Source organism: Ailuropoda melanoleuca, chromosome 1 (assembly GCF_002007445.2).
Source record: "Ailuropoda melanoleuca isolate Jingjing chromosome 1, ASM200744v2, whole genome shotgun sequence".
NCBI classification, from domain to species: Eukaryota; Metazoa; Chordata; class Mammalia; order Carnivora; family Ursidae; genus Ailuropoda; species Ailuropoda melanoleuca.
This window is the reverse complement of record NC_048218.1, coordinates 212,314,556-212,339,107: the sequence shown is the minus strand read 5'-3', so window position 1 is coordinate 212,339,107 and position 24,552 is coordinate 212,314,556. Positions and strand designations below refer to the sequence as shown.

At 41.7% G+C, this 24,552-nt stretch overlaps 1 protein-coding gene across 1 annotated transcript in view; it reads left to right on the top strand.

Moving 5' to 3' along the window:
• The window catches only part of ESYT2 (extended synaptotagmin 2), an 81,392-nt gene extending 60,047 nt beyond the window's left edge, over positions 1–21,345 (top strand). Inside the window, exons 13-22 of the mRNA XM_034650234.1 lie at positions 2,787–2,849; positions 6,049–6,123; positions 6,901–6,987; positions 11,425–11,574; positions 12,795–13,180; positions 14,357–14,455; positions 15,769–15,900; positions 17,655–17,760; positions 18,461–18,510; positions 18,607–21,345. Coding sequence (XP_034506125.1) covers positions 2,787–2,849; positions 6,049–6,123; positions 6,901–6,987; positions 11,425–11,574; positions 12,795–13,180; positions 14,357–14,455; positions 15,769–15,900; positions 17,655–17,760; positions 18,461–18,510; positions 18,607–18,652 — 1,194 coding nt within the window. The 3' untranslated portion in view covers positions 18,653–21,345. The remainder of the gene's footprint in view (positions 1–2,786; positions 2,850–6,048; positions 6,124–6,900; positions 6,988–11,424; positions 11,575–12,794; positions 13,181–14,356; positions 14,456–15,768; positions 15,901–17,654; positions 17,761–18,460; positions 18,511–18,606) is intronic.
• The last annotated feature ends 3,207 nt before the right edge of the window (positions 21,346–24,552 follow it).

Sequence of the window (24,552 nt, the reverse complement as noted above, 5' to 3'; positions counted from 1 at the left end):
CTATTTCCACGTGCATTTTCAGTTTATTTTTATTTAAAAAAAGAAGGGTGGGGCAAAACTTGAAGAACAGGTATTTTGTCCCATTTTATAGTTGAGGGAAATCAAGACCCTGAAGGGTTTGGCGAGCTGTTGAGAGTCACAGGTAGGAAATGATAACCATGGTCTCCTCACTCTTTGCTTTTTCCTGTTAAAGGCATTTTAAAAGTCAAAATGAGGTCACTGGTGCATATTGGCAACCATTCTCTGTCACTTTTTCATGAAATGACTTTGTTGTAGGTGTTTCTTAGTGGTAGGTTGTACTGTAAGCTGCTGTCTGTAGACGACAGCTGCTGCATAAACTATTAGTCTGCAGTAGCTTTCCTAAGTTACTTTTTCTCATTCTGTAACTGCTTTTTTTAAGGGAAATATTTCTGACCTCGTGTCAGGATTTTTTAATTGCTTTATAATATTTAGCTAAGACATCGCTAGGTTTTCAAAACTAGCTTTCCTCCCGCATTATCAAAATCACATACCACTAGGGCTTAATGATTCAAATATAGGCATCAACAAAATGTTTTACAAAATAAGTCTGAACAGATTTGATTGCCTTTCTTTTTTAAACCCATTGGTTTTCAGTGTGAAGTTAAATCATTGCTTTCTCAGTTTTGCCCCAAAGGCCTGAGAGCGTTGGTATTTCTAATAAAGGCCAGGCACAATGGACTCTTAGCTTCTACCTACTCAGAATACTTAATTTCCAACCCTGTGCATGCATTACCACCAGTGAGGCCATCTGCAAACCCTTAACAGGCCAGGACTTTCTCCTGTACTGGAAACAGCCTCTTGACAATGTAGACTGTCAGTACTTTGCCCTCCTTTCGATCAGATTTTGGGCTGAATTTGAAACTGGAACGCTGAGGGTGTTCTCTGGCTCCCAGTGGCTAGTTTTACAACCTGCGACTTACACAACGGCATACATTTGCTGAGCACCTTCCAAGGGCTCTACCTGTATGCCTCATTTAGTCTCAGGCCCCCATAATCACTTTTCACATAAGGAAACTGAGACAACACATAGACCGTGGGGGACTGGGGGACCCAAGATCACAGCTAGTCAATAGCGGAGCTGGAATTTGAACTAAGCTGTGTACTCCATCCTAGTTTAAAGTGAATTTGTTATCACTTCAAGTTTGTAAGTTCATGGAGTTTATCTGAGATGAGTGTTCATACCATCGCCTACTTTATACATAAAAATGCTAGCTATATAATGTGAAGACCGTTGGGTTTGATGATGCTAGGTGCCATCTCACTTTTAAAAAGTAAAGGTGGCATTACTTAAAAGTCTTTAAAAACAAATTGGGGGCACCCAGCTGGCTCAGTTGGGAGCGCATGCAAGTCTTGATCTCGGGGTTGTAAGTTAAAGTTCCATGCTGGGTGTAGAGACTACTTAAAGGTAAAAATCTTTGCAAAGTACAGGTAGCTATTACTGCTTCCAGTGACGGTGAACAGCCCAAGGGTGGAAGGTGCAGTCACATCCAGGCCTCACAGTGGGCTCCTACTCGTGCACTGCTGTGATCTGGCCTGTCTCTCCTTCAAGCCCGTGCAGCTTCCCACAGTCTCACGTGCTCCTCTGGCGCCCTGACCCACACCACAGCCTCTCTCCTTGTTTTGCTTTCACTGATGCATGTTAGGATAATATGTACACTAGCCTCGATCACATCTATCCAAAGTGAGCTTCAGAAAAGGGTCTTAGGACACCTGAGGATTGTCAGTCCTCACACCTTGGGGTAGTGGTTCCCAGCCTCACCTGGCCAGGCTCCTGCTAGAGGCCAATCTGGTGGGTCCCATAGTTTTAAAGCTCCACAAGCCACCTCAGTGATCTGGCCTTCATGTCACATTAATTCCTTTTGGCCAGATGTTTTTATCTTCTTATCTGGCCTAACCTGCCATGGCCACAGGAGGCAGGGAAGCTAGTTGTCCATCTTTCTTCATTATGAAATCATCTGTTTAATGAAAACATAATAAAAACCAGTTTGTCATATGAAAATAATTACAACTAACATGATAAAATCTTTAATCTTAAATGTTAGTCCTTGAAGGAGCTTGTAAAACAACTCAGTCTTGCCCTCTTGAAGTCAAGAAAGTAATGGATTTTTTAAAAAGTCAATAAAAGTAGAAAATAAAACCCACAATAATAGAACTTTAAAGCCAGGACAGACTTTTGAAATGATGTGACCAGCTTCTGCATTTGATGCTTGGGAGAAAATGGGAGTGAAGTGGAGAAGGCCCACTCCTGCTGTGGTTTTGCACCGAGAGGGTAAATTTCAGAAGGAAGTAAAGTAACATCTGCTAGGCTAGGATATGATCTGACTGGAGAGCAATTTGAGCATGCACAGCCCATTTGTTTGTAGTTTTTCCTGTAGTGTATTTATGGTTGATAATTTAGGGATGTATTCAAGTAAAGGATCGGAAGTAGAATCCTTTCTTAAAGTGTCACTCCTGGGTTTTTCAAATCCCAAAGACAAGAGGGCTGGGAGCATAAAAAGAACAATAATCCTAAAGGATCATAGTAATCATAGAAGAAATGTGTTTTGATATTTATAAAGGCTTATTCTAAGATAAAATCTTGGGTGTAAAGAATTGTATGTGCTAAAAATGAGTTTTACTGGTTTTTTGTGTCATTCTTGTTGGTGGTTTTCATTTAAAGATTTTTTTGTTTGTTCTCATAAATTTTTGTGTCATTAACCTTACATAAACTCCTCATTGCATGTTTTATTAACCCTTGGTATATTCATTTTCTTCTGACTTGAAAGAGTAACCCATTAGAATTTAACCCTGATGTCTTGAAGAAGTCTGCAGTTCAGAAAGCTTTAAAGGTAAACTAATAGCTTCCCTTTGAAAAATTAATTGAAACATATTGAAAGAGATGATGCTTTTTAACTCTCATGGGTCTGTTGACAAATTGCCTCCCTACTAATGTCGTAATTAGTTGTCTAGTTAGAGAGATCCTTTTTTGTTACCTGAGAATTAGTAGTTAGAAGAATTTGTCAACTTTGAAGATAAATTTTATAAAGTACCAGTATGATAAATTAGACTTCTCTCCTCTTGGCCTTAGGCAGCAGTTATCTAAGATGGTTTTAAATCATCTGCATTTTAATTGGATTTGAATTTGTGAAAATGTTGAAATAGAAGGTCTATTTAAAAACTTAACCAATTTTTAGATTATGATTTCAAGATATTCCTTCCTTTTGCACTGTGACTATCCATTTAGAAATCACCTCTTCCAATATGCTGAGTTAGGGCCATTTCTGAGTTGGTGACCTCATGGCTTTTGGTGCTGCTGGGTTTGGGTGACAGATCTTTCGAGAAGCTTTAAATTTCATTAAATGAGGTATATTGAAAACTAAGCTCCACTCCCTAAAACAACATGAACATGTATTTTCTGGCTAAATTGTTAACTTTTCTATGACTTACAGGGTTTTATTATTTTTTCTCTGATTTCTTGAACATTTTAGTCTTAAATATTTGGGTTGGGGGGTAGATCAAATGTAATTGTTTTAAGAAAATTCTATCCAAGGGGATCAGGAATGGTTTTTAATCAACTTCATCTAGGAAAATAAGTTCAGTTTTAAAAGTGAGCAAGACAAACAGTGTCTGCTTTCTGACATAGGATTTATTAAGCCCTTACCTCCCCTGAGATGAAGTGTGGCCTAGCAGTGAATTACTCCTTTGCAGTACAGTTAGCACAGCTGTTGAAGTAACTGTTCTCTGAACTCTGGAAGGAATGAGATCAACAGTCTCTCCTCACCATTTCTTTGAAATCTGAGGATCATTGACCAGCAAGACATTATGGTTGGGAATGAACGCTCTAAGTCAGACTGTCTGGGTTTGAACTGCAGCCTGGACCACTCATCACTGTGACCTATAGCAAGATTTTTAATCCTCTGTTATTTATAGACTGGAAGTGATATGATCTTTTTTGGAGTTATGGAGTAAATAAGATCATGCATGTAAAAGAGCTCAGTGTAGCAAATAATTGTTATGACATCATTTCATTTAAACCTAACAAGGTTTTTTTGGAAATGGTTTTGTGTCCATTTTTCAGACATGAAAACCAAGTTTCAAAGAGATGAAATATGTAGGTCTCAGTAATCAATTGCAAACAGCTGAAATTTAATTCAAGACAGTCTAACTTAACTCATATTTTTGGGACGCCTGGCTGGCTCAGTCAGTAGAGCATGTGACTCTTAATCTCAGGGTCGTGAGTTCAAGCCCCACACTGGGCGTGGAGCCTACTTAAAATGTTAAAAAAAATAAATGAAAACTCATGTTTTCATTATACCCATATGTCCGACTTGTGCTCATGCATTTTGAATATTGCAGCGTGGTAGAAGACTTAGTGGTTTTACCTTATTTCATGAAGTGTAAAACATCATTCATTTAAAAATACACCACTATTCTATGTACCACTAAGAAAGAAAAAGAAAGTTCAGTTAGGGCTTGATAGTGTTTGTTTATTGGAAGAATTTTTAGGCTTAGGATAAATACAGATTTTTATTACATCACACAACAAGAGGAAGATGGAAGCAAAATAAATCAGTTAAAGCAAGAACAGCTATCTCACAATTGGGACCTGCCTAAAAACCAATTGTAAGTTTCATTCTGTTTTCAAGAGATGTTAGAAAGTTAAAAAAAAAAAAAAAGTGTGTCTCAGAATTGATAAGATACAGTAACTCTAGGAATGAATGGCTACTTTTTTGGAGACGAAGTATCTTATATTAGCCAAGAAACAGTTTTTATATCAATGCAGTTGCTGTATCAGAAGCTGCTATAGTTTAAGGCAATTTTATTTCCCTAGAACGTAACAGAATCCTGGCCCGTGGCTCTGCTGTTCAAATTCCTCCAGCCAAAAGTGGCATTGCAAAGGGAGGACACCACTCCTTGAAGGCCAGACTGTTAACCTGGCCACACCCAAGTGCATGGGAAATTCAGAAATGGAATTTTCATGTACAGAGGACTTGGGTTCAGCTGGAACTCCGGGCTTCCAGTATTAAAGGAAGAATTTAGGGGAAAAGTTAGTATTCTCTGCCACAGTAGTCTATAGCCTTGGATATTTTTTTAACAATATTTATTTCATTTTGCAGAATTTATTTTCATCAGAAAGATGAACCAGATAATAAATTGTCACAGTATGTTTGGGCTAGTAATATTTTATTCTGATAAGCATATGAATTTGATGCCTATCTCTGTCATTGCTGCAGTGTTGAGGATTGACTTTGAAATTGTTTAACTAAAAAACACTTTTGTGACCTTCTAATTAATTCCCACTAACACAGATATTTAACTGCATCTTCTTGTGGGGCTAAGTTACAAATAAACCTCATGTCCCATATATGTTGTGTTTTACTATGTTCTATCACCCGTCTGCTAAAAGTATGCTTCTTACCATTTTTTTCTTATTCCTGAATTTTTCTCCTATTTATATCTGCTTAATTTAATGCAATTCTAGATTGATGTTTATTCTTCCAGTGAGAATTACTTAGGAGCTGGTAAGCAAGATTCGATATCTGATAGCTACATGTTTGCACAGAAGGTACTAAGTTAAAAACATGAAGACGTCTCTGATACTTTGTAGTATCTTTATTATTTCAACCAGGGGACTGTTCTGAATTATACACTCCTACGTTTGCCCTTCCTCATGCTTCTCTGTTTCCATTCGCTGCACATTCATCTTCTTATGCGAGTAAGATAAGTTCTGAAAGCTGGAATTAGCATTAAAGATTTTTGGAAGATTCCATTTTTCCAAAATAACTTGCTTTAAAAATAAAAGACCTTAGCATTTAAAAATCATATGCAAACAGGAATTTTCTTAATTGTTCTCATGGTGATACAATTTTGCTTTGGGATATGCTCAGCAATTATTTTCCAATTAAATTGTTCCCAGATATTCCCTGTAACTGAAGTATCAGAAATAAATAGAAGTGACTATTAATATAAGCCAATAATCTCATTTTTAGTAAGCCCCATTTCAAGATGTATGCTTACTTATTTTGTCTGTTTTTTGTTTTTGGATAGTCAGGGAAGAAAATAAACAGCAATCCAAACCCTCTTGTCCAGATGTCAGTTGGACACAAGGCCCAGGAGAGCAAGGTAAGATTCTGACTGGTTTCCTGTGATGTCACTGTCGCAAGTCTTAGATGAGAATGGTCAGCTGGCTGATGATGTAGGCGTGAGATCGTTGATTTCCATATCTTTCTCTTGTTTTCTCAAATCAACTCATAGATAATCATATTTCTTTATAGGGTAACAAATATATTGTTCGTTTTTTTTAAAATAACATTAAAAATATAATATGCTTTTTGCTTGATTTCATAGATAAATGACATGCGATAAAGTTCTAAGTTTCTTTTGAATGCTCTATAAATATTTTCTTTGAAAGATAACCAACAGTCCTTAAAATTCAACAAACACAATTCTGTTTAAGAATTGAGAGGGCATTGCTGTTGCTATAATGTCTTCTGCTTTCTTAATGTAAGAAAAGCATTTCAGGAATTATTTAAAGTTATAGGCCATTGTTCATTTTTAAATGTTCACAATTTAAGAAGCTTCCTGACTTACCAGCATTATGTAGAGGAAGAGGTAGAACAGAGGCCAGACAGAGCAGGTGACGTCTTGTCATTGAGATGGGCACACAGTTGGGATTTCATAACGGTTCATTTCCCTGACGCACTCTAAAAGCTTTGGACCGTTTCCGTCTGTGAACACCTCTCACAAGTAATATATAGTAGCACGTGCTCAGTAAATGAATGACTTGGAACTTAATTAAAGTCATCCTAAGCTTCCAAACACAGTAAATGAATAAACACAGTCTTGGTGGCGTTTTCCACAGAAAATGTCAGAGAGCTGATATTTGGTTATTTCTTCCAGATTCGGTACAAAACCAAGGAGCCTGTGTGGGAGGAAAACTTCACGTTCTTCGTTCACAACCCCAAGCGCCAGGACCTCGAAGTAGAGGTACTTTGTTTGAATTTCTTAACGGAACTGTAGAAATAGAGCCGGCACACAAATTGCTGCACAGGTTCAAAGAGTACAGTGTATAGGACCCATCATCAGAATCGATGCATCTTTGTCAGACTTGTCCCTAAGTACTTCATACTTTTCGATGTGTAATTTGTTTTCAATTTTCAACTTTTTTTTTTTAAAGATTTTATTTATTTATTTATTTGACAGAGAGAGAGAGACAGCCATCAAGAGAGGGAACACAAGCAGGGGGAGTGGGAGAGGAAGAAGCAAGGCTCATAGCGGAGGAGCCTGATGTGGGGCTCGATCCCATCACGCCGGGATCACGCCCTGAGCCGAAGGCAGACGCTCAACCGCTGTGCCACCCAGGCGCCCCAATCAATTTTCAACTTTTGATGCTTGTTTCTAGTACCTAGAAATGCAACTGACTTTTGTATATTGCTATTGTACTTGGTTATTGTCAGCTTTTTGTGGGTACTTTAGGATTGCTTTCTATGTGGCAGTCATGTTTTCTGCTAATAATGTCACTTCTTCTGTGTTTCCAGTCTGGGTACCTTTCACTCCCTTTTCTTGCCTTGTTCCCCTGCTGTGGCCCTCCCACCTCTGGAGTGAGGAGACATCTTCACCTCCTTCCCGATGTTAAGGAGAGAGCCTCAGGGTTTCACCATTAAGTCTGTTGTTTTCAGAAGTTTCCTTCTACTCCAGCTACTAACTAGTTTGCTCAATGTTTTTTTCATGAATGGATGTTGAATTTTCTCAAAGGCTTTTCTGCAGTTATTGAGATGATTATATGGTTTTTCCTTTTATGTTTGTAACTATGGTAAAATATATTGTTGATTTTCAATACTAAACCTTGCAAACCTTTATTTGGGGATAAACTCCACTTGGTCATGATGTAGTATCCTTTTTATGTATTCAGTTTAACTTGCTAAAATTTTGTGATGAATTTTTGTATCTTAGTCATGAAGGATACTAATCTGTAAGTTTGTTTTCTTATAATGCTAGTTTTTGTATCAGGGTAATGCTGTCCTCATAGAATGAGATGGGGCGTGTTCTCTCCTGGGCATTTTTCTAGAAGAGTTTATGTAGAGTTGGGTTTTTTCCTCACAGGCTTGGAGAATTCCACCAGTGAGGCCATCTTGGCCTGTAGTTTTGTAAGAAAGCATTTAAATTAATTTCCATTAATAGATATAGACCTATTATCTGTTTTTTCTTAATGATTTTTTATATTTATGCCTTTCAAGGAATTCATCCATTTCATCTAAATTGTTGAACTTCTTGGCACAACATTATTCAGAATATCCCTTTACTGTCCTTTTAATGTCCTAGAAAGATGTCCCCTTTCTTGTTCCTGATACTGGTAATTTTCATGTTCCCTCTCTTTCCCCTGATCAGTTTGGTAAGAGGTCTATCAGTTTTATTTTCTTGAAGGACCATCATGCATTGTTACTGATGAAAAGTCTGCTGCTGTTAAAGTTTGGAAAATTTTTGGCCAATATTTTCCTCAGATTTTTCCCTGCCTCAAGTATCTCTTCTGTTGTCAATCCCATCCTGTGTGTTTTTCATCTCAGACATATTTTTCATCTTAGAAGTAAACACTTGGATCTTTTTCTCTTCCGTGTCTTTCCTGTACCTTCTTGTGTTTACTATGTGAGAGTTTCTGGTGCCTTGTGACTTATTCTGTCGTCTGTATAATTGCTGGACCTGCTTCTACGAATTATTTTCCCTCATTATGGGTCATATATTCCTGCTGCTTTGGTTGCCTGGTCATTTTTCATTGTGAATTTTACATTATTGAATGCTGGGGGAGGTTTTTATTCCTTTAAATATTTTGGAGCTTTGTTCTCATTTGCAAGTAAGTAACTTGGAAACACTGAGCCTTTCAAGGTTTGATTTAAGTTTTGATAGGCAGGCCCGACAGCCCTTAATCTTGGGATCATGTGGCCTCACTCATCTGATACCCTAGTGTTATGAGATGTCTCATCACTGCTGGAATGGGTGCTGTCCGCAGCCCTTTGTGCTCTGGGAATTGTCCCCTGCTCCTCTTGGGGACATCTTTCCTGGCCTCAGGTAGTTTGCTTCCTCCTGTGCTGATTGGCTGAAGATGAGGGGTCTTCAGAGGCCTCTAGCTCTCTCTGGAACCTCCCGCTCCCTGATTTCTTCACCCATGTCCTCAACTCAGGGCAGCTACTCACATCTCTCTGGGGTCCTCATGCCAGAACCATGGCCTGGACACCGTCCATGCCGGGAATACTTGTCAGGCTCACCTCAGTTGGTTTCTGTGCTCTCAGGGCACTCCTGTGTCCAGTGTCTCATGTTGTCCAGCCCGGAACCCATCGTCCCATACATTTTGTCTGGTTCTTAAGCTAACATGGGATGATAAATTTAGGTCTGGCTACTTCATCGTGTCCAGAAGTGAAGTCCTCTGCATGTTTGAACATATATAATATATATAAATTATATGCTTGGGAGGAGTCCGAGGTTCTTGAATGTACACCTATTACTCTCAATGGTCGTATATTCTGCCATCCTCTCACATTAGCTCAGCTCCAAGGAAAGTGCCAGGTGGGTTGCACAGCTCATGTGCTCATTTCTGTTGCCGGCATACTGAACATGCTAGTCTAAACAATCCTAGTTCTCCCCCTTTTTTTCTGGTTATGACCTATTTCCCAACGTGCAATCTTTGAGAAGCTTAATGGCCTCCATTTTCTGTTTGCTTGTACAACTCTGACTTCGTTCCTCAGCCCCTTGAAATCGTGAGGACTGAGAGGGGATGTCCTGCAGTGGGGTTGTCATAGCTCCTTGACTGTTGGTCGTGCCCAACCTGTTTCATTGTTCTGTGTTTGCTGTTTTATATTTCTGCATTCTGTTTTATACAAAATGTACATGTTTAGCTAATTGTTGTATTTTGTATTTTTCTAGCTAATTTTTTCTTCATAAATCACACTATTTTTCAAATAATCTATAGTTACAGAATCTTTAATTTTATTATTTTTTTAAGATTTTATTTATTCGAGGGACTCCTGGGTGGCTCAGTCAGTTAAGCGTCTTGCCTTTGGCTCAGGTCATGCTCAGCAGGGAGTCTGCTTGTTCTCTGCCCCACCCCCTCCTTGTGCATGCTCACTCTCTCTCTCTCTCAAAAAATAAATAAAATATTTTTAAAAATGCTTTTGTGATTACAGTTTAAGAAGAAATAAGCAATCAGGCTTTTAAGTGTTCATGTTTAGTTAGCGTCTTTGACCACTTACTTTCAAATAGCCTGTGAAATCTCTAAAGTTCTTACTCTATTCAGTTAAACTGTTTTGTATTACTGGGACACCTGGATGGTTCCGTCGGTAGAGCGTGCAATTCTTGATCTCTGGATCATGCATTCAAGCCCCACATTGTGTGTAGGGCCTACTTTTAAAAAATAATATATTTCTTAAAAAAACAAAAAACTATTTTGTATTACAAAAGTCTAACAGGAATAGTACCTGTTAGAGAAGTAATGCTGAAGGGTATTATTCAGGAGAGAGAAATTGCCATACATTTAAAGTGGATGCTACGAATTTTCAAAACAACCAGGCAGATTTTGAATAAGGAATGCTTAAAAGGTACTTAGAAGAGGCGCCTGGATGGCTCAGTTGGTTAAGCGTCTGCCTTTGGTTCAGGTCATGATTCCAAGGTCCTGGGATTGAGCCCCATGTCAGCCTCCCTGCTCAGCGGGGAGTCTGCTTCTCCCTCTCCCCCTGCTGCTCCCCCTACTTGTGCTCCCTCTCTCTGTCAAATAAATAAATAAAATCTTTAAAAAAAAATAAAAAGAAGGCATTTAGAAATGTTTTTCTCCATAAACAAGTATCACCAGTAGAAACTTAATAAGACACATCACCATGAATGTGTATTGTCACCATTTTCACAGAATTTAAGGTATTTCGGGGTGCCTGGTTGGCTCAGTCATTTAAGCGTCTGCCTTCGGTTCAGGTCATGATCCCAGCATTCTGGAATTGAGCCCCATGTCAGGCTCCGTGCTCAGCGGGAGGCCTGCTTCTCCCTCTCACACTCCCCCTGCTTGTGTTCCCTTTCTTGCTGCCTCTTTGTCAAATAAATAAATAAAATCTTTAAAAAAAAAAAAAAAGAATTTAAGACATTTCTTCCTAATCTTCAGATTTGTGTGGACTGCTGCCTCTTACCTCATGGTTCTAATTACATTTGCATTTTACAATTACATTACAACTCATTACAACTGTGTGATGAGGAGGTGACAGGCACATGGGGCTTGGACACAGTGTAACCTCACTCATCACAGCATTCTGAGGGTGTCCATTGTGTCAGTCATTTATGAGAACCCTACCTAGAGACGGCAGAAGTGTTTTTTTAAAGACTGGATTTTGGACATTTATATGCTTTGTCTTTGCCTTCAGAGCTAACTGTGTTCTGTCATGTATCCCTCAGGTGAAAGATGAACAGCATCAGTGTTCTCTGGGCCATCTAAAGATCCCTCTCAGTCAGCTGCTTACCAGCGATGACATGACCATGAACCAGCGATTCCAACTCAGTAATTCAGGTCCCAACAGCACTCTGAAGATGAAGATCGCCCTCAGGGTACTGTAATCTTCTGCAGCAGGTGCAGGAGTGGACGGGGTAATGGGCAACGCTGCTGACGCTCGTGGGCACTGCTCCAGAGTGTGGCAGAGGGCACGGGGCACTCGTCTGGGGAGCAAGGAAACCACTGCTAATGGTTTCCAGGTGCCCAAGGGAGACATAATTGAGGCTTGGACTCAGACATTTGCCCAAGTTGGTGTTCCAGATTGCTTGAGCAGGCCAAGTTAAATTTTCAAAGGCCATTCAGGAGAGAAAATTTAATAAAATTCTACAAGATGGTAGAAATTACAAACAAAAAATTTTTGTCTGAAGTAGACAATGATTCTTGTGAGTGCCTGAGGAAATGTTCAAAATTAATAAAGTTGGCAAACAGATGAAAAAATGCTAAAACTCACTAATTTTTAAAGTGGAAATTAAAAGGAACCCACTTTTTAAAGAATTAAAGCATACTTAGTCTCTGGAGGATGCAGTGTACATGGTCTCTTTGCACTTGGTCCCAATTCTGGGGATCGGCACAGTTTCTCCGGAAAGGCCTACAGTGCCTCCAGGCCATAAACGAAAAAACCCCATGAGCCAAGAATCCTTTCTCTGCAAATCTGACTTTCAGTAAGAAGGCAGAATGCAGAGAGACCATGAACATGAAGATATTTTCTGCAGCCTTATTTTATAAACACGGGAAGAGGTGACACTGTCACTAACCCCAGGGTGCAGGGTTTGTGGGGTACAGGCTCTGCTCGGTGGAGTATTGCACACCTGGACACAACAGATGAAAGCCAGCAGAGCAAAGGGTCCACATGCTCACGCAAGCTGAGGAGCATGAGGCCTGCTCCTGCGTTGAGGCTGTGTGTGGTGGCCCCCTGGGGAGGGTGTCCTTGCCTCTCATCCTTTCTTGGGTCTCTCGGCTCAGACTCGCCCAGCAATGACATCACCCCACAACTGTGCAGGAATGTGTGCAAATGGAAGAGGCTGAAGAGAAACACAGAAGTGACATTTACATCACAGAAGTGATACTTTAATTCGTTAGATTTTCCTTTTCCTAAACTGACTGTAATATGGTGTTACTTTAATAATAGAGTAGCTGAACATACAGACTACACTGTTTATACTGTTTTGTGCCAATTTTTAAGGAAACATTTGCAAGTGAATCTGTCTGAAGCCATTCAGGTATCCGGCTGTTCTAGTGTCACTGATTTTAATTTCATGTTTACTTCCACCTATAGGTACTCCACCTTGAAAAGCAAGAAAGGTCTCCAGACCACCAACACTCAGCTCAAGTAAAGCGACCCTCTGTTTCTAAAGAAGGGAGGAAAATCTCTGTCAGATCTCAGATGTCTGCATCGCCAGGCTCTGGTGATAGCAGCACAGCCCCATGCACGCCCGTCATTGGGAGCGGCGATAAGCCTGGTGGGGAAGAGAGAGCCCAGCCTGTGGAGGCCAGCCCCCAGGGACCACGAGACCTGGGCAGAAGCTCCTCCAGCCTCCAGGCCGTTGCCACCTGCTCCCCAAGCCATGTCTCCGTCAAGGAGCCAACCCCAAGCATAGCCTCAGACATATCACTGCCCATTGCCACCCAGGAGCTTCGGCAGAGACTGCGGCAGCTGGAGAAGTAACTAGACGTCCCCTTTGTTCTTGTCAAATCAGAACACATCTTTCATGCTGCAGGGAGGGAATATCATCTTAAGTTAGTTAAAAGAACTTAAGGTGGCTTTGGCCTTTTACTCATTGAGTCTTTGACTTTGAAAATAAATCTGCCATTTTCTAGGGCCTAATGTTTGGCTCATTTAAAGATCAGGAAGCAGTGGATAACGGGTTCCATGACTAGGAAAGGGTCTAAAGCCATGGTGTGCCTGTCCTCAGACCAGAAAGGCGGGATCTAGAGCTGAGGTGTGCTCTTAGCATAGCAATTGTGTCTGCTATAAGAACAGGTCCTATGTGCTCAGTGTTATGACCACTGGCCATTGTTGTCGAGTGTTTGGATTCATAGATGTGCCCCTGGGTTCTTGAGAGAAGGAGGAAAACAGCTTACAGTTATCGCACGCTTCAGATGTTAGCCTTTTCCTCTCAGCGGAAGGAGTAAGCTTGCCCTTTGAAGCCGTTCTTCCCGTCTGCTGTTCTCAGAGGTGTGTTGAGGAATCAGAAGTGGAGGCAGAGATGAGATGACTGCTCCTGGGGGTAGAGGAAGGGTGCAGCTCTGTGACCCACACCCAGCATACTTTTCTCCTTCGTGCTTCCTCACGTCTGCTGTTTTGGGGAAAGAAAAAAGAAGAAACCAGTCCCTTCCTCTCTTGCTCTAAAAGGAAATAGAATTTTAAATAAGAAAGTACTTTTTCACAGGAGCCAAGTTTGGGGAGTAGCTGGACTGGTCTTGGGAGACGTTGCACTGGAGCAGCCGTTGGTGGTCTTGGGAGTCTGTGCTTCAAGCCTGTCAGAGTGAGCCAAGGGGTAGTGTTGTGTTGGACAGGCTGCCAGTAAAAGCAAGCCAATGTGTGTGGGGCTTTGAGAAAGCATGCGTAGGTTAGGGTAGTGATAGAATTGACGTTTGCAATTAGGAGACCTCCGAGTCTCATTTTTACCGTGGGCCCTAACTGAAAAAGCTGTCAGTTCTGAATGATTAGGTTATGTTGAAACCTTATTTGAAATGTGAGTTCAGCTGGTTGATTAAGAGTCCAGAGTTCAAATTTTGTTCAAGTCCATGGGTAATGAATTTGGTTCCTTCTTGTACCAGTGACGCACATCTCTTCAGTTCCGAAGAGAGCTGTAACTTTCTGCTTTGCTTCCCCAGTGGGACAACGCTGGGGCAGTCGCCCCTGGGGCAGATCCAGCTGACCGTCCGGCATAGCTCACAGAGAAACAAGCTCGTGGTGGTCGTGCACTCCTGCAGGTGAGCTGGGCACCCTGGGGCCGCAGGGTAGCCATTACATGGGGAGCAAGACACTGACTTGTAGCCTCACCAAACATCTGTAAAGAACAAAGTCATGAGATTGTACCATAATCCTAGTGTTCAGTGTTGTATTCTTGCTTTGTTCTCGGCATTGTTTCATAAATATCTTCTATTCATAGCCGTTTTGGTGGCTTTGTAGTACACTCTTGAACTGCCATCCTGGATATTTAGATTGTCCATATTACCTGTAGCATAGTAACGAACATATCTTTCTTTTCTTGAAGTGTCTTCTTGGGATTAAATTTCCAGGATCAAATTTATATCAATTCAAAGAATCCAAAGAAGTTTATGGGGTTGTGATAGGTATTATCAGTAGTCTTTCAAGACCATTTCTGGAGCATACCATTTGATATTGGCACCCGAGGGTACAGGCGTGCCTTCCCCCCGCATCGGGAACAGTTTACTGTCAGTGCACTAATTTAGTAAGGGTAACACGAGATGACAGTGTTGCTTTAATTTGTATTTGACTAGTGATGATAGTATGCAGCCAACTAATTATTTCCCTTTTAGGTAACTTGTCCATCTCAGTAGAAGTTATGATATAAATATATGACATAAATATTTGAATCTTTTAAAAGACTTTTAGAAACATAGGAAGCTAAAATTAGTGACATTTAGAAATATTATCTAAGTGTAGGGTTCGGTTTCATACCTGTTTATTGAGCGCTCTGTGGATTCTTGCTGTGAGATGATTACTGTCACACAGGACTCTCAACCAAGTAATCCCCGAACTAGATTTTCAGGTTGATTTGAAGGAGGTGCATGTAATTAAATGCCAGACTGTGCTTGGCTCTCTTCTCCTGGGGGAAGAGCAGCAGGGGCTGCACAGAGGGGGTGAAAGGTTCAGGTGAACCAAGGGCAGAGAGTGGAGTGAGCAGCCTGAGCTGGCGCCGAGGAGGGCGGGGGGCCTCGCTGGGGTCTCCCGGAGGGCTGCTTCCCTTGGCTATAGGGCCGACCACACTCCCTCACTGGGAGAAGACAGTGTAAGTACTGTGGAAAGATAGACCAGCAGTTGCCATTTTCAAAGCAGAACAAGGTATCAGAATGTCCCCCAAATACTGGGCTCAAGAAATGGAGGCAGAAGTCACCTCCACCAACAAGGGAGCACAGGATGAAGACAGAAGCACACTTTGCTCCTTTGTGCTTCTCAGTGGTTCAGAATAATGGGAAATCAGAAGAGTGAATTTGAACGTGACGCTAATGGTCATTTTCCTAGATTCTAATGTCTCGTGTCCTCTGGTTTGCGTCATAAGAAATCTCATTGCGTTCTCCGAAGACGGCTCTGACCCCTACGTCCGCGTGTATTTGTTACCAGACAAGAGGAGGTCGGGACGGAGGAAAACACACGTGTCGAAGAGAACACTGAACCCCGTGTTTGACCAGAGGTATGTGTCTACTCGGGGGGGAGCAGATTACTGAGTCATTGAATGAGGGAGGCTCGATCAGTACCTTTCACTGACTGATGTATTCAAACCAACACTCTTGTTGGGTGGTATCAGTGAAGAATTCGAGATGAGCACCCACGGACTTGCCAACATAAATAAATAAACATTTTGGATTTCATCTAGAAGCGCCAAGCATAGTAAGTCCAAGTTGTGAACATTGTGGAAGAGAGACTCATGATTGAGGACCTTAAAGAACTTTCATTTTGTGGGGTTGTAAAATAGAATTTAAAATAAATATATTTTAATTTTTTTCTTCAAATTTTTATTTAAATTCTAGTTAGTGAACATACAATGTAATATTGGTTTCAGGAATAGAATTCAGTGGTTCGTCACTTACATACAACACCCAGTGCTTGATTTTAAATTTTATTTTAAATAACAATAAGTCTATAGCATCTTAAAATATTCTTCTGAAAAAGAAAACTAGTTTCCAGAACAATTTTATATATATATATATATATATGGCGTTTTTGTGTAACATTTTTACAGGTCTCTATAGTGGTTTGTCTTAATAAAGGTCCTACTGCTTCTGTTCTCAGTCTGATGTGCTCATCTCCAGAGAGGGTCTCGGGTGGCCTCCAGGGGCCTCAAGCCACGTTTAAATAAGCCTCAGTCTAGGGGTGCCTGGGTGGCTCAGCCATTAAGCATCTGCCTTTGGCTCAGGTCATGATCCCAGGGTCCTGGGATCCAGCCCCGCATCGGGCTCCCTGCTTGGCGGGAACTCTGCCTCTCCCTCTCACACTTCCCCTGCTTGTGTTCCCTCTCTCACTATCTCTGTCAAATAAATAAATAAAATCTTTTAATAAATAAATAACCCTCAGTCTGTGCAAACTGGGTGCCTTATGGTACGGTCTCTATAGTTAAAAATCCACCAGCATTTTGGGAAATAATAAAGTCAGATGGTGTCAAAATATCTGTCACTTCTGTTTACACGTATCTTCAAAGGGACTGGTCGTTCTATGATAACTTCATGCCAACAGCTCTGTTTAAACCACGGTCACAAACTGACAGGCGTGCTGCAAATCCTGGTGGGGGTGTGTTTTGACAGTGTTCTCAGCCCCCAGCATTTAAGGATTCAGAGACCCCACCTGCAAGGCTGGGTTTCTAGCTGCTCCAGCTGCTTGGAAAGGCAGGTGGCCTTCCAGCCACATCCCTGCAGGGCCTCAGGCGCTCTGTCCTCTAGTTTACCAGAGACCCTGCCTCACAATGGCAGGACACCAGCCAGCTTTGAGGACTTGGTGCCCTGGAGGCATTTTGGGTTGCGGTGTCTCACCTCAGCCATTAGAAAGTGCCCAGCAGATCTGTTTGCTTCGTGAGGCTGTTATCACTTAGTTCTCTAACCCGGTCATTGTAATTACTGTTCTTTAGTCTTTAGGCCTGGATGAGTGAACTGATCTGGACTCCCTGCTGTGTTCTACAAACGTCCCCACTCCCCCATCATTCTATTATAAATACAACACCCCATACTTAGGGTGCAAGAGTCAGCACGCATGTTTGGAAAATAATGGGAAAAAATTGTTTTTGAGTCTTCATGAAATGCCAGATCCAAAAACTGAACAGAACTCAGTTGTGTAATAAAAAATCAACATAGCATTTGGACCTGTCTCATAAGCAGAAATGTCTTGTTTTAGTTATAATAAAATACAATAAAATTAGGGGGAAATTTAAGGAAGGTCCTCTTTTTTCCATGTCAGCTTTGATTTCAGCGTTTCATTACCAGAAGTACAGAGGAGAACGTTGGATGTAGCAGTGAAGAACAGTGGCGGCTTCCTGTCCAAAGATAAAGGGCTTCTTGGCAAAGTAAGTTTGAAAAATATCCTTGGTCAGGTCCTGTATTGTATAAACATGAAACACTTACCCAAAGTGCATTTTTCTTTAGACCATACTTAAATAAGTGGAAAGTGGTGAATGTCCTCTGTGATTACGCTTATCTATAAAATAGTGGACTATAAAAGACTATGTTGTCTAAAACCTGAGTACATTTTGAAGATTATTTTTAAGTTATTTTCATTGATTTTACGTATTCATATTGTTGGTATATGATTCGTCTAACAAATTAGTGGCTTTATTTCTGAATTTATTCTAGTCTTTGTGTAAATTCACATGGAACTCTTGCATAAGATTGTATATTCTTTAATATTAAATGTACACAGAGGTCAAGTTAGGGAAGAGGAGTTTTCAGTTATAGGTACCAGGTTCTGGTGATCCGTACCAGCTGTGCTGCCGTTAATGGCACGTGAGCTGATATCCTTGTAAATTATCTGCACTGATTCTTGTTAATAACTGAATTTTGAGACTGCTGGGTACAGGGTGGAGCTCTTGGATGTGACCCATTGTATCATTCATGGGGGGGTCATCAGAGCCCAAAACACTGACAGGGAGAGACTCAAGATAATAGAGAGTGAGTTCCGGACTGGGACAGGAGGTTTGAGAGGCTGGGAGGATTGTGGGGGGTGAGCAGGGGCTGCTCCACCCACTGTAACAAATGTTCCACCCACAGGTGTTGGTTGGTCTGGCATCCGAAGAACTAGCCAAGGGTTGGACCCAGTGGTGAGTGTCCTACCACAGATGAGCCCTGTGTGTTTACCTCACAACACTGTCTCCAGTTGACCTCACGTCTGTCCTCCTCTCCGTGTGCGCCCCCAGGTATGACCTCACGGAAGATGGCACGAGACCACACGTGGTGACGTAGTCCATGCCGGGCGCAAGGAGCCCACCCTTGTGTGCTCAGAGCACACCTTCCCGCACATGTACCAATACTGTTTTTATAATTTCAGCGTATTTAGTTATATAAATCTTAATAGTTTTATAAACCATGTTGACATTTTAGGCATATTTGGCCAATATTATCGTTAGATTTCGTATGTTTAATTTTCTGTAGTATTTCACCAGTTATTACAGTGTGTAATAGGGCAGCAGATAGTTACCATGTCACGTAAAGCTGTATGTCAGTTATATCTACTAGGAAGCAGACGTATGTATATGCTTTACTATTGCCTTGTTTTGTACACACTGAGGTACACTATGCCATGTAAATAGACTATTTTTTATAATCTCTACATGCTGGTTTAAATTCTGAAGAAAATGGATTAAGGAAATATATTTTTTTTCTTCTAAAATGTATTAAATTCTTATGACAGATAATCATTTTGTCTTTGCAGGGTAAAGTTCTCAGTGACCAATTTTATGGTGTTTCTTTTTAAAAAGAAAGGCTGAAAGATTAAATATTAGTATACTTCTGCCCATCATGAATGATAAAAGTATGCAAAATATTACCAGTTTCATAACTATAAAGATGTATTACTGAGAGTTGAAGTGCTTGTAAGGAAAAGTGTCACTGAGTATTACAGAGTACTAAGAGCACTGTCATGATTCATAAATCATGGTGCACTAATTTGAAATTTCTTACGTAAAATGAAATGTCTTAAGTTTATTTTTAATTGCCTGATATAACTTATTCATGAAGTGTACACAGATAACACAGTTATACGTCCTGAACTATAATACAAGTTTTCAGTGTTAGCAGTTAGGCTCTTGTGAAACCGTCGGCCATGAGCTTTGTTAATTTTCAGTGTTTTCCCAGCCTGTGAAGACAGGCTCACGTGGTCACCATAAAGTTTGGGATAGATCTGGGTAAGTAGGTAGGAAGTTGTTTTAAAAACCAACAGCTCGTTCATCCATCAGACGCCCTGTGCAAGGCCACGTGCCGCTGGGCCAGAGGGTTCCAGCCCGGCGGCTGTGGACTGTAAATAACCATTTCCTGAGTCTCCTCACTTACACCGTGACTGACCTCAGTACTGGGATATTGTTATACGGTTTTTATTTTGGAATATTGTTCTTTTGGGATTATTACAGCATGTTTCGTGTACTCGAGTCCCAAGCCTCCTGGGGTGAAGCTCTGCAGCAGTGTCGTTTGCTCTGCGTGTCTCTGGGGAACGTGTGATGCAGGGGACTTCCTTAGCCATAGAACATTCTGAATCACGTATGCAGATACTGGGGGGATAGAGCTTTGTGACCGAAATTGGAGAGCTTACCGGAAATCCGTCTCGTGGACTCAAGGACCGCTCATGTGACCAAAATACCAAAGTGCCTGTGGTGGACGCCGATTGCTACTTCTGCACACTTCTGCCTTCCCGCAGATTTCACGTTTGTTTTATTGACAGTCGGAACCTGGGTTTGTTTCTAATGGAGTCTGTAGTTCACAGCACATTTCATGTAATCTTAAAGACGGTATAATCTCACTATTTCCTGCTTAGTGAAACTTCTCTATAAACCATGTCCAGCGTTCGTGTCCAGGAGGAATTTATTCATATATTGATGCACACATGAACATATATGCACACATGAAATTTAACTGTGGAATTTTAGTAGTATGATAAAGGCAGGTAATTACTTATTAAATCTAGTTGCCTGCCCATGGTATTAGATTTATTGAAGATTTGTTTTTTTAATTCGATCTGTTGAAGGGCTTCTGGCATAATCTATAAGAAGAGAACCACTCACTGAAATGCATCATACCAGTAATTTTTACCAGCATCCTAAACATTTGGGTTTTGCAATCATGTGCTCACCTATTTGGTATATGTTTACTTTATGGAATGCTTTAAGCAATGAGGCAAAATAAATACAATGAAAGGGAGAAAGCCAGTTAGCAGCATGACGCACGCCTTGTGATGCAGGGACTGGGGAGCCTGGAGACAGACCCATCTGCAGGTTCTGAGGCCCCTGGCAGTGGGCTTCATTCTGCTGAAAAGGAAAGAAAGAAAGAAAGGAAAGGGACGACTCTAAAGACATTAAACGTTTCCCGATATGATTCTGTCTTTTGTGGCAAGATGAGCCCTCAGTGGGAAGTTCTTATATTCTGTGGGGGAGGGGTGAGAATCACTGTCAAGGCCAGACTCAGCACTCCAGGGTTCTGTGATGGAGAACACTTGAGTTCTCAAAATGTTCATCACTGGTTCTTAATAACTGATTCATCTAGGAAAAGGGAACGTTAACTTTTCTATATTGAGCCAAACCAATGGGAGGAAAATTAAATGAATTTGAATTCTGTTAGTTTGTACACGTGGGTTGCTTATCCTGTGCCTTAAAATATGGAAGTGTGGCGGTGGTGTTTTCAAGTTTCAGATCGTAGCTGTAGTCACCGCGACTTATATTCTGTACTAGGAGGATTCATTTCGCAGATACGCTTCATCAGGAGGCCAGCCCTTCTTCAAGAACCTAAGCTCAGTGCAGACCAGTGTGTATGTGCGTTTATACTCTGGTCGTCACCCACTGTAAATGGAAAACAGAGTGTTTTTTTAATTATTATAGAATGTCCTTTTTGATCAACTAATTTTACATGACAGTGCATGTATTTATTCAATAAACTTTTATGTTAGCTAACTTGTGATTTGTTTTTCCATTGTCTTTTGAAATGAAGTTTTTAGTGTGGGGTCAAATAATTTGAAAAGTAGATATAGTACATTATTTATAAATGCTATGTGTGAATTCTTTTATTTCCAAAAAGAGCATGAGACCATTGATACTAGTCTTCTTGTTCCCATCTTCTTTTTTTTCTTTTTTTTTTTCTTTTTAGTAGTCTTCCTGCCCAAGGTGGGTCTCAAACCCACAACCCTGAGATCAAGAGTCAGATGCTCTGCCAACTGAGCCAGCCAGGTGCCCCTCTCTTGTTCCCATCTTAATTTGACTCTGCCTGCGTTAGACTTGGAGTCTTGAAAACAGCTCTTATGAAAGACAATCATAAGTAGAAAAAAATAGTCTTTGAGGGTCTTTTGTACACAGAGCCCTGAGAAGTGGTGACCCAGAGGCTGGCTGGAACAAGTGGGTAAGCACTAGGCCGGGCCCTGCTGGTGCTCGAGGCCACTGCATCCCCCCGACCCCTCCCTTCTGTGCTGCCCGCCACTAATCAGCCTCCTTTACCATCTTCAACCAGATGGTAAATGTGGACACACGCAGGTTTTCTTTCCGGTCCCTGTTTTAATATTTACTCTGCATTCTGCTTGATATCAGTGACACACCATGGTTTCCAAATTTTTATCTGCAGTACAGACTCTGCTTCTGGCTGAAGACCGTTAACCCAGTGCCTCCTTGTTGGCCCTCTGCACTGGGAGGCCTCATGGTGTTTCTGTCTGTCGGTCAGCGTCTGCTGAGGAGCTTGAGATGGAGACCGAGATGGTCCGTCTGCCTCCCTCTGCCTCTCTCCCCATGTGAAGATAGCAGGTCCCTTAGTCCCACCCCGGAATACATCCAGCTGGCTGTTGTCTTGAGTCCAAGCCACTGCCTTTCCCATCTGTCAGCTCCCAGCATTGGCACTTTGGCCTCCTCCCGCTGCATTCTCCATGCAATGGCCAAAGGGATCTTTGAAAACACACCTCTAACTCATTACTGCTCTCCATGCCCTTAGAAGAAAAACCAAGAGCGTATCAAGCTGTGAGACCCTCCCAACCGATTTCCTTCTACAGTGCTCATCTGTGATGCTTCCTCTCTGTTCCGGAAACTTCCCCCACCCCTCCTTCCCACCTCAGTGCCCAGCCTGCTCTTCTCCTGACACGGGCCTGGCTAACTCCCTCTGCCCTTCGCTTCTCAGCGGAGTGCATTTCCTCGGCTGTCCCTGACCAACACTCTCCCTGTTACAAGCTCTCTTAGCACCGCGCTGCTTTCATTCATAGACAAAACGTAATCGCGGTTTTGCTTTGTTTAAAATCACATCCCATGGGGCGCCTGGGTGGCACAGCGGTTAGGCGTCTGCCTTCGGCTCAGGGCGTGATCCCGGCGTTATGGGATCGAGCCCCACGTCAGGCTCCTCAGCTATGAGCCTGCTTCTTCCTCTCCCACTTCCCCTGCTTGTGTTCCCTCTCTAGCTGGCTGTCTCTATCTCTGTCTAATAAATAAATAAAAAATCTTTAAAAAAAAAAAAATAAAAAAATAAAAAAATAAAATAAAATCACATCCCAGCTGCATTGTAAGCTCCCAAGGGCAGAGATTATGTGGGTTTTAATTAAAACTTTTTCCAGTGGCTTATCACTACTCTTGGCCCGGGGTAAACAAATAACTGCTGGATGAATTATCTCTAAAGTTTGGCAGGCCTTAACGTTAATTTGTTTCACATTTCCATTTAAAGAAAGAGATACCTATCGACAGTTCTCAGTAAAGTCTAAAGAAAAAGGTAGTGATAAACATAAAAAATACTGTTGCAACAAAAAGCCAACAGTGTAATTCTCTGAGAAACAACCGAGCACAAACGTGGGAAAGGAGGAAGTCTGCCTTTATTTGGTGTTATTCTGGAAATCCTGGGCAATATGATATGAAAAGAAAAAAAGATTGATAAATTTTGTATGGAAGAAATCATTTTCAAAATATGAGATTGCCTACCTGTAAAATCTAAGAAAATGAGGAACCTGGGTGGCTCAGTGTGCGTGGCTGGAGCAGGCCAGGTCCTGATGACTCACTGCTGGCCATCCTTATTCGAGGAAACCTGTCCGATCCTTAGCTGACCAAGACAGCCCGCTGAGCAGAGACTTCAGAGGCAGCACATGACAAGGCAGCTTTTAGAGAAGTAGCCCAAGAAATGTGCTAAACCAGAAACAACAAAGTCAAGGCAGAGGGAATCTTACCTACAGAGTTGCCATACTATTACTTTAAATGTCCAGTTTTCGACGAAAAGCCGTAAGATGTACAAAGCAGCAGTAAAGGGTGGGCTGTATGGGGAGAAAGCAGTGGAAAGTGTCCCTAAGGAACCTAGATGTTGGGCATACGTGGACAAAGGCCTTGAATCAGCTGTTGTAAATATGTTCAAAGAAATGAATTCAAGACAAGTGTGAGAATAATAGAGAAATAATCAAAAGGATGAAAAGAAATTCTGGAGTTTATAACAAGTAAAATACAAAATTAACTAAAGGAGTTCCACAGATTTGAGCTGACAGAAATAAGAACAAACAGGAGGCAGGTCAGTGAGATCTCTGACGAACAGAGTGTGACTACCACACTCACGCATCAGAGTCCTGGAGGGAGACGGGGCACAGGGCCAGAAAGGACGGGACAGGATGCCAGCCCAGCGCAGGCCAGGTGGGTTCCACATAGACAGTCTGCCCTAGGCACATCGTGGTCAGAGTGGTGGAAGTCCAGAACAGTCTGAAAGCAGCAAGAGAGACCGTCTCACCCTGGACTCCTCCATAAGATAGCCACTGCCTCTCACCCGAAGCCATGGAGGCCAGCGCAGGGCGCGGGGGGGGGGTGGGGGGTAACAATTCTGATGCTGGAAGAAAGACTGTCAGCCAAATGTCCTGGGTCCAATGAAACAGTCCTTCAGAAATGATGGAGAAACAGCCATCCCCAGATTTACAAAAAAACAAAAAACAAAAACTGTCGCTAGCCCACTTGCTCTCCAAGAAACACTAAAGGAGCTAATGTCACTTTTCTGTGTGTGTATACATTTATACACGACTGCTCTGTAATTTGATGTATCTCTTCATATTTGGAGTACGGGAGTCTGGGAAGGAATGTAGCCCACTGGTTAAGAGTGTGGCTCCGAGTCAGACTGCCCATGTTCAGACCCCAGTCCTGGCCTCGTGTGACCTAGAGCAAGTCGCA